This window comes from Mus pahari, chromosome 3, assembly GCF_900095145.1.
Source record: "Mus pahari chromosome 3, PAHARI_EIJ_v1.1, whole genome shotgun sequence".
NCBI classification, from domain to species: Eukaryota; Metazoa; Chordata; class Mammalia; order Rodentia; family Muridae; genus Mus; species Mus pahari.
This window is the reverse complement of record NC_034592.1, coordinates 11,325,988-11,336,225: the sequence shown is the minus strand read 5'-3', so window position 1 is coordinate 11,336,225 and position 10,238 is coordinate 11,325,988. Positions and strand designations below refer to the sequence as shown.

Sequence of the window (10,238 nt, the reverse complement as noted above, 5' to 3'; positions counted from 1 at the left end):
TCTGGGATGAAACATTTACCAAAAACAACTTGGCAAGGAAATGTTTTGTTTCAATTTATGCTTCCAAGTACCAGGTAACAGTTGGGAATCACTGAGGGACGGCAGTGCAAGAACTCCAGACAGGAACCTGGAGGCTAGATTGGAAGCAGAGACTACAGAGGAATCCTGATTTATCTATGTGGCTTGCTCAGCTTGCCTTCTTATACTCCCTGGGACCACCTACCCAGGTGTAGCACCAGCCACAATGGTCTTGGCCCTCCTCTATCAACCACTAATCAAGAAAATAGCAGCATTTAGATCATTTAAACTTGCTGACAAGCCAATATAATGGAGATATTTTCTCAAATGAAATTTTTGCTTCCCAGATGAGTCTAACTTTTAGGTTGACATGAACAAAGCCTCCTCCCCTCAAGGATGGAGCAGGATAACAGTATTCATGTAAGAAGGGATGGCTTGGAGAGCTAGAATGGTGGAAGCAAAGGTAAGGTTCACTGCTTGGGAAGCAGCACCCATTACAAGGCTGACCTTAATGTACCACAATCATCTCGAAGTCAGTGATGAAGATTTCCCCCAGCTCTTGGGTCAGAATGAGTGGGCAGCTCCCTTTGGAGCAGACAGCGATGAACCAACCAGGGAAGGCTGCAGACTCAAATGTAGAGGTTGTACCACTCTTCTTGTGATAGAACAGAGAGGCTTTTACAGGTTCCTTTTTGTGGTACATTTCCATTATGTTCCCTTCCTGGTGGGCGAGAAGGAGATCCCAGGAAGAAATGTCACCATGGAAAATCTTCACTTGTTTTTAAACATCAGACTCCATCTTTTAGAGCAGCCTGGAGATGTCTGGTTCTTATTAGAGAATCATATACTCCAAATATATGTTACGAGTATAGTAGAAACATTAGGACACAAAATTTCAATTTTGTTTGTATTTTCAATGTTTTGAGACAAATTCTCTCTGGGTAGCCTCAGTGCTAAGATCAGAGGAAGGTACCACCATGTCCAGCTGTTTCTCTCTCTCTCTCTCTCTCTCTCTCTCTCTCTCTCTCTCTCTCTCTCTCTCTCCCCCCTACTCTGTAGACCAGAATAGCCTGAACTCAGAGATTTGCCTGCCTCGTCTCCTAGTTGCTGGGATTAAAGGCACACACCATCACTGCCTACCTTATCCACTCTTAATGTTTTGAAAGAATAAATTGGCAGAAGTTTTGGAGATAATACACCATTGTTTTAGCCATTCACTTCCTGTTTCCTACAAATAAAGATGTTCAAAGAATTGTTTACATAATAGCATAATTTTTGAGTGAAATACAATTGTCTTTTCGGAATTTCTTTAATGTTAGCACTATGGACATCTTTATTGTCAGGGCATGTCCTTTCATGTGTTGTAGGTTGATCCGTGTAGGCAGTATCCCTGTCCTTCACTCACTAGACAAATGGCATATTCTTGTCTCCAATTGAAACCACTTGTTATAGTTAGGGTTTCATTGCTGTGAAGAGACTCTATGACCACAGCAACTCTTACAAAGCAAAACATTTAATTGGGGTTGGCTTATAGTTTCAGAGGCTTAGTCCATCATCAGTATGGTGAGAAGTATGCCATCGTGCAGACATACATGGTGCTAGAGAAGGAGGTTAGAGTTCTACACCTTGATCCACAGACAGCAGAAGGAAGACTGAGACATATTTCCTCGATCAAGGTTCTGCCTAACCCAATAAGACCACACCTTCAATAATGTTACTCCCTGTATCACCCAAGTATCTTGACATTGACAACTTATTTTCTAGTCAAAAATCATTCTCTTTTGTTTAATCATAAAACTGAGCATTTGCCTATGACTGCTTATCGAAACAGTCAAGATAATAATTATGGTGCCAAGAGGTTAAGTTTAAATTACCTTATTATAATATACTTTTTATTAAATAAAGTTAAGATGACCATTGCAGAGATTTATATATTTTTTCATAAAAAATTATCAGGGAAATTTTGCCTAGAAGATAAACTCATACACTCTGTGACAGTTTAAATGTCCTTGTTTTTTATACACTGACCAGCCAGACCAGCTTAGTTGGTGAGCTCCAGATTTGGAGAGAGATCCTATCTTAAAAATAATGTGGAGCTCAGTCCTCTGTGCACCTTCCCTGCCAGAGGAGAGCTTGCCTCCAAGGAGTGTTCTGAACCCGGAACTCAGGGGAGATCAGCATTTTCTCTCCAGTGTCTCTCTAAGGCAGGTTCACTTAGGAGATCACAGGCTGCAGAAGCAGCAGAGCAGCTGGGAAAGGGTTCTATGGGCCTATATCTGCAGACAGGAGGTGGGGCTATTCCACCTCCTGTCTGCCCAGGAGTGCTGATACAGGCTTACAGACTCCCAGGACGAGCAAGTTCCAGCCACCTACAGCGAGAACATCTAACAACAGAGATTACCAGATGGTGAAAAGTAAACACAAGAATCTTACCAACAGAAATCAAGACTACTTGGCATCATCATAATCTAGTTCTCCCAACACAGCAAGTCCTGGATACCCAACACACCAGAAAAGCAAGATTCGGATTGAAAATCGTATCTCATGATGCAGTAGAGGATTTTAACAAGGACATTAATAACTCCCTCAAAGAATTGTAGAACACAGGTAAACAGTTGAAGGAATAGAACAAAATCATCCAGGATCTAAAAATGGAAGTAGAAACAATAAAGAAATCACAAAGGGAGACAACTCTGGCGATAGAAAACCTAGGAAAGAAGTCAGGAGCCATAGATGCAAGCATCACCAACAGAATACAAGAGATAGAAGAGAGAATCTCAGGTGCAGAAGATTCCATAGAAAACATGGACACAACAGTCAAAGAAAATGCTAAATGCAAAAAGATCCTAACTCAAAACATCCAGGAAATCCAAGACACAATGAGAAGACCAAAACTAAGGATAATAGGTATAGATGAGAATGACGATTTTTCAACTTAAAGGGCCAATAAATATCTTCAACAAAATTATAGAAGAAAACTTCCCTAACCTAAAGAAAGAGATGCTCATGAACGTTCAAGAAGCCTACAGAACTCCAAATAGACTGGACCAGAAAAGAAATTCCTCCCCACACATAATAATCAAAACACCAAATGCACTAAACAAAGATAGATATAAAAAGCAGTAGGTCAAGTAACCTATAAAGGCAGACCTATTAGCATTGCACCTGATTTCTCACCAGAGACTATGAAAGCCAGAAGATCCTGGACAGCTGTCATCTAGACCCTAAGAGAACACAAATGCCAGGCCAGGCTACTATGCCAAGCAAAACTCTCAATTACCATAGATGGAAAAAATAAATTATTCCATGACAAAACCAAATTCACACAATATCTTTCCACGAATCCAGCCCCTCAAAGGATAATAAAGGGAAAACTCCAACACAAGGAGGGAAACTAAACCCTAGAAAAAGCAGGAAAGTAATCTTTCAACAAACCTAAAANAAGATAGNCACATGAACAGAATTCCAACTCTAATAACAAAAATAACAGGAAGCAACACTTACTTTTCTGTAATATCTGTTAATATCAATGGATTCAATTCCCCAATAAAAAGACATAGACTAACAGACTGGCTACATAAACAGTACCCAACTTTTTGCTACATACAGGAAACTACCTCATGGATAAAGACAGACACCACCTCAGAGGAAAAGGTTAGAAAAGAAATTTTCAAGCAAATGGTGCGAAGAAACAAGCTGGAGTAGCCATTCTAATATCGAATAAAATCAACTTTCAACCTAAAGTTTTCAAAAAAGACAAGGAGAGACACTTCATACTTACCAAAGGTAAAATCTACCAAGATGAACCCCCAATTCTGAACATCTATGCTCCATATACAAGGGCATCCACATTCATTAAAGAAACTTTAATAAAACTCAAAGCATACATTGTATTGCACACAATAATAATGGGAGACTTCAATGCCCTACTCTAATCAATGGACAGATCCTGGAAACAGAAACTAAACAGAGACACAATAAAACTAACAGAAGTTATAAAACAAATGGATTTAATAGATATCTACAGAACATTTTATCCTAATACAAAAGGATATACCTTTTTTCTCAGCACCTCATGGTACCTTCTCCAAAACTGACCATATAATTGGTCACAAAACAGGACTCAACAGATACAAAATAATTATAAAATAACAGATATTGAAATAATTCCATGCATCCTATCAGATCACCACAGACTAAGGCTGATCTTTAATAGCAACATAAATAATAGAAAGCCCACATACACGTGGAAGCTGAGGAACACTCTACTCAATGATAACTTGGTCAAGGAAGAAATAAAGAAATTAAAGACTTTTTAGAGTTTAATGAAAATGAAGACACAATATACCCAAACTTATGGGACACAATGAAAGCAGTCCTAAGAGGAAAACTCATAGCTCTGAATGCCTCCAAAAAGAAACTGGAGAGAGCATACATACACTAGCAGCTTGACAGCACACCTAAAAGCTCTAGAACTAAAGGAAGGAAATTCTCCCAAGAGCGTAGACAGCAGGAAATAATCAAACTCAGGGCTGAAATCAACCAAATGGAAACAAAATGAATTATACAAACAATCAACCAAACCAGGAGCTGGTTCTTTGAGAAAATCAGCAAAATAAGTAAACCCTTAGCCATACTAACTAGAGGGTACAGGGACAGTTAGCATGTAGAAGAATGTGAATTGATCCATTCTTATCTCTTTGTATAAAGGTCAAGTCCAAGTGGATCAAGGAACTCCAAATAAAACCAGAGACACTGAAACTTATAGAGGAGAAAGTGGGGAAGAGCCTTGAAGATGTGGGCACAGGGGAAAAATTCCTGAACAGAACACCAGTGGCTTGTGCTGTAAGATCAAGAATTGACAAATGAGACTTCATAAAATTTCAAAGCTCCTGTAAGGCAAAAGACACTGTCACTAAGACAAAAAGGCAACCAACCCTTTGGGAAAAGATCTTTACCAATCCTAAATCAGATAGAGGGCTAATGTCCAATATATACAAAGAACTCAAGAAGTTAGACTCCAGAGACCCAAATAACCCCATTAAAAATGGGGTACAGAGGTAAACAAAGAATTCTCACCTGAGGAACACTGAATGGCTGAGAAGCACCTAAAAAAATGTTCAACATCCTTAATCATCAGGGAAATGAAAATCAAAACAACCCTGAGATCACATCGGTCAGAATGGCTAAGGTGAAAACCTCAGGTCACAGCAGATGCTGGTGAGGATGTGGAGAAAGAGGAGTACTCCTTTGCTGGTGGGATTGCAAGATAGTACAACCACTCTGGACATCAGTTTTTCGCTTCCTCAGAAAAGTGGACATAGTACTACTGCCGGAAGATCCAGTAATACCACTCCTGGGCATATACCCAGAAGATGCTCCAACTTGTAATAAGGACACATGCTCCACTATGTTCATAGCAGCCTTATTTATATTAGCCAGAGCTGGAAAGAACCCAGATGTCACTTAACAGAGAAGTAGATACAGAAAATGTGGTACATTTACACAATGGAGTACTATGCAGTCATTAAAAACAATGAATTTATGAAATTCTTAGGCAAATGGGTGGATCTGAAGGATTTCATCCTGAGTGAGGTAACCTAATCCCAAAAGAACACACATGCTATTCACTCACTGATAAGTGGATATTCCCCAGAAGCTCAGAATACTCAAGATACAATTTGCAAAACACATGAAACTCAAGAAGAAGGAAGATCAAAGTGTGGATACTTAGATCTTTCTTAGAATGGGGAACAAAATACTCATGGAAAGAGTCACAGAGACAAAGTCTGGAGCTGAGACTGAAGGAATAACCATTCAGAGACTACCTCACCTGGGGACCAATTCCATAAACAGCCCCCAAACCCAGACACTATTGTGGATGCCAAGAAGAGCTTGATGACAGGACCCTGATATAGCTGTCTCCTGAGAGGCTCTGCTAGTACCTGACAAATACAGAAGTGGATGCTCACAGCCATCCATGGGACTGAGCATAGGGTTCCCAAAGAAGGAGGTAGAGAAAGTACCCAAGGAGTTGAAGGGGTTTGCAGCCCCACAAGAGGAAGAACAATATGAACTAACCAGTACCCCAGAACTCCCAGGGACTAACCCACCAACCAAAGTGTACACATGGTGGGACTCATGGCTCCAGCTGCATATGTAGCAGAGGATGGCCTAGTCGGACATCAATGGGAGGAGAGGCCCTTGGTCCTGTGAAGGCTCTATGACTCAGTGTAGGGGAATCCCAGGACACGGAAGCAGGAATGGGTGGGTTGGTGAGCAAGGCGATGGGGATGGGATAGGGGGTTTTCAGAGGGGAAACGAGGAAAGGGGTTAACATTTGAAATGTAAATAAAGAAAATATCCAATAAAAAAACAAAAAAATAAAGAAAATAAAAATAATGTGGTTATAGATGAAGGAAGATACCTGGTGCCAATCTGACTCATTTATACACACAAGTGCACACATATGCACATAGACTTATGCCCACACATATGAATACACAGACACTCAAAAATAACTTTAAAAATCTTCTTTCTTGCCAAAATTTACTTTTGTAAAATGAAAGAAAATGTTATTTTGGAGAGCTGGTTTCAAAATACCCCACATCTTTCCTTTTTCTTTGGTGATGTATGCACCCTTAAATCCGCATAAGGATAATCTGGTAAATATCTTTTAAAGGATTTGAAAATCAGAGTTTCTGTTAAGTAGGTGCTTTGTGAAAAGGTGGGCTCCTCATACTTGGCCAGGAGAGAGCAGCTCCTTCTTTTCTAAACTCACCCCAAGCTGTAGCACAGGCTGTTCCCCATTCTTTGTGCAGAACAGGCAGCTCGGAGGCCTTTCCACTCCCATGTACATGGGATCCCCCCTGTTCTTCTCAAGAGTGTCCAGATATTGGCATGGGAGCAAGGTAACAGTGACTACAAGTGCAAGGCAGAGAGCAGAGTTCAGTTCATGTTTCCAAAGCATCATCTCTAAACTCAGCACAACAAAATAGAGGCTGGAGTCTTCTCACCAACCTTCCTGTCACCTGTCACACACCAGCTGGCTCAGACAGGCGTCCCATTCCTGTGATTGACGAGTTCTTGTGGATTCAAAAATTCATCTCATAGACCTTTCTCTTTTATTTAACTCTTTGGAGCTTCACAGAAAAAAAAAAAATCTTTCACCATTTCCTCAGTCTAACCCTCCATTCCTCCTAGGGTCACCTACCTCTTTTTTCCTTGAACCCTCCCTTGGCTTTCCAAGACTATAACTACCCTCTCTTCTAAATTATCCTTTCAGTGCTCCTCTCCAGATATGGGCAGTTAACACACGTGTAGTAAAATGAAAGGCTGAGGACACACCCACAAGATTAGGCAGAGGGGTCACTCACCTGGAACAGTTTGTTCTTTCCTTGGGACCGCAGTGAGGATATTGTTCTGCAGGGTCCACACACGACTACTAAGATCCTGAATATGTCTTAACCAAGGTGTTGCTGCACTTAGTTCTGTAAGGAAAGTAAGAAGTAAAAAAGTAGGAAGGCACAGAATATCTCCCCTTTCCCATCTTTTGCTTCTTCATGAAGATGATCTTTACCTTTATCCTTATTCATTATTGTGATGTTGTTTCTGAACTGCCGATCTGCAGACTGACCCTAGGGAAGACACAGAGTTAGTCCTAAGTCACCGTTTGACCCAGGTCAGAGGAGCTGGTGAACAGCTTATCTGTGACCCCAGGCAGATTCTCTAAACCAAATGTCACAAGATCCCATTGTATCCTTGGATTCAGCTTATTGTCCAAGAGAAGCAGCTACTCTAGTTCCCATGTAGGCCTTAGGTACAAGGGGACAGAGAGCACCAAGGTCAGAGCCAAGCAGCAAGAGATTCTGGGCAGTGACTGAAAGCCACAGGCTGCATTTCTAACCTGACTGCATAGGAATGTGTCTGCACACTGTAGAACTACAGCCACTGCTGTGCTCAGCTTCTCTGACAAGCTCTACTAAGGTCCAGGCCTTTTATCCACAACATGAAAAGAGGAGGTTATGCCTCAGAGCATCTAGGACTGCTGGACACCCTAGATAATTGCTGGTTCCATGTGCTGGAGGGCTTGCTAAGCATCTGTTGGAATAAATGGCAATCGTAGTACGCTTGTGACTTAGGAAACATTGGAAAGGGAGGGCTGGCTAAGCCTGGGAGAGCAGCAAGCAGGAAATAGGTCACAGATTTTAATCTGATGGAGGAAAGAAACATTATGGGATTTCCCCAGGATGGATGACTGGACTAGGTGACGTAAAATGAATATTGCTTCTATTAGTAGGAACCTACAGGAAGTGCAAGGGTGTAGACTATTCTCTAAGTCCTATGTTATTTTTAAACTGGTACAAGTCCTTGGGCTTACTCCAGTGGATACTCCACCTTCTCCCAGACAATATTTATGCTGCTTCTCCACCAACAAGTTCTGACCAAAGCAAAGACATCTCCTGGACTGCCTGTCCACATCTCAGCAGATTTAAGTCATTATCTTGTTATAGGAAGAGGAAGTTTGATGAGCCACTCACATTTGGGGTGCTCCCTTTCAACACTCTATTAGGCACAGATCACACCCAAACAGTAATTTTATTAAGCAAGACAGAGACACAAGGTGACTGCATCTGAATTGGGCAGAAACAGCAGTAAATGACTCTGTAAGAATTATTTTTAAAGGGAAAAAGGGGGAAGATCATGTTAGAATGGGCTAGAATGAGTAGATAGGTTCTGGTTGGACTTGTTAGTCAATGTAGCAAAATAGGAAAATTTGATAGCTGGATCTTGGTAGTTACCCCCAGGAAGGAGTCAAGCACAATAAGGAAGAGGCCAAATAAGGGAATCCAATGGTTTTGCAAGAGAGGGGAACAGGAAGGGCAGCATTTACTGGTGCCATGTTTGCCATGCTTGGGCCTAGTTGTCAGATGGTCTATCAGTTGTCAGAGTGCCCATTGTTAGAGTTTTCTGAAAGGAAACTGAGGCAATGATTTTGATGCTTTTCCCCATATAGGAGTTACAGTGTGCCTCTGAAAGATCTGAAAACATGTCACTTTCATACCTATTGGGTTCCATCTGAGGGACAAATACTACCAATGAGTTAAGGAACTGGTGCATAAGGTCCCGGCCTCCTAGTCTTCTGGCAGGAGAATTCTCAGGCTTCTTAGAGGGCCCTTAGTGGCTCTCAGTCACAGTTACCTATACAAGTAACTAGTGTCTACTGAATTCCCTGTAGTCATCTCTTAAACAAGTTCCCTGCTCTAAAGAAAACCCCGATAAGCCAATAGTTCAGTATTCAAAAGGAAGACATTTGCATTCGAATAATATATATTAAAAGTAAATCTTTAAACATTTATAATTGTGCTTACAATTGATTCTAAAGTGTAGACTATGCATGTTGTATTGGCATCATTTGGCATCTGGTCAGAAATACAAAAACCCAGGCTCTACTCCAATCTACAGAATCAAGATCTGAAAGAAAAGAACATTAAAAATTGCTATACTATCGGGCATGGTAAGTGCACACCTTTAATCTCAGCACTCTGGAGGCAGAGGCAAGCGGATCTCTGTGAGTTCGAGCTCAGCCTGGTCTACATGGTGAGTTCCAGGAGATTCAGGGCTATGTAGACAGATTATATCTCAAAAAATTTACTGCTATGCCTTCTGTGCTCTGTAACAATCAAATCAACAGCAAAAGAAAGTGGTCAGGGCTCTGGGCATGCTTGGGGCTGGGAGGAAACAGGCGCAGAGCCCTGAAACCATTTTTCCTCCAATCTCTGAAAACTATACAAATGGGCTTTGTTGACACCAAGCCAAAGGAGAGAGAGAAAGACAGAATGAAGCCAAGCTGGAGAATCAGAGACAGCCTATCTTGGATGGCCAGGAATAGACTTCATCTACTGAAAATAACTCTAAGAATTTGGTAGCTTTGAGCCCAAGGTTGGTATACAGATCTACTTTGGGAAAGTTTGTTCACTGCTGTAGAGCCTGAGAAATTTCCAAGGTTGTACAAATGTCTTAGTTAGGGTTTCTACTGCTATGAAAAGACACCATGGTCAAAACAACTCTTAAAAGGAAAGTATTTAATTGTGGCTGGCTTACAATTCAGAGGTTTATTTGATTGTAATTATGGTGGAAAACAAGGCAGCACTCAGGCAGACCTGGTGCTGGAGAGGTTCCGGAGGGTTCTACATCATCTCTGGCAAAGAGAGCAGGAA

General features: G+C 41.2%; 1 protein-coding gene across 1 annotated transcript; it reads right to left on the bottom strand.

The window, feature by feature from the left end:
- Positions 1 to 526: 526 nt before the first annotated feature.
- On the bottom strand, positions 527 to 7,613 carry Il36a (interleukin 36 alpha). The gene is made up of 4 exons (XM_021195037.1): positions 7,598 to 7,613; positions 7,395 to 7,508; positions 6,800 to 6,939; positions 527 to 739 (listed from the first exon to the last, which is right to left on the bottom strand). Exons 1-4 carry the CDS (start codon positions 7,611 to 7,613, stop codon positions 527 to 529), a joined length of 483 nt encoding a protein of 160 aa, XP_021050696.1.
- Positions 7,614 to 10,238: the final 2,625 nt, after the last annotated feature.

Coding starts and splice junctions, on each gene's coding strand:
- Il36a (XM_021195037.1), bottom strand. Junction 6,940..7,394: donor GAAAGAACAAACTGTTCCAG/GTGAGTGACCCC, acceptor TTGCACTTGTAG/TCACTGTTACCTTGCTCCCA. Junction 740..6,799: donor AGCCTGTGCTACAGCTTGGG/GTGAGTTTAGAA, acceptor CTCGCCCACCAG/GAAGGGAACATAATGGAAAT.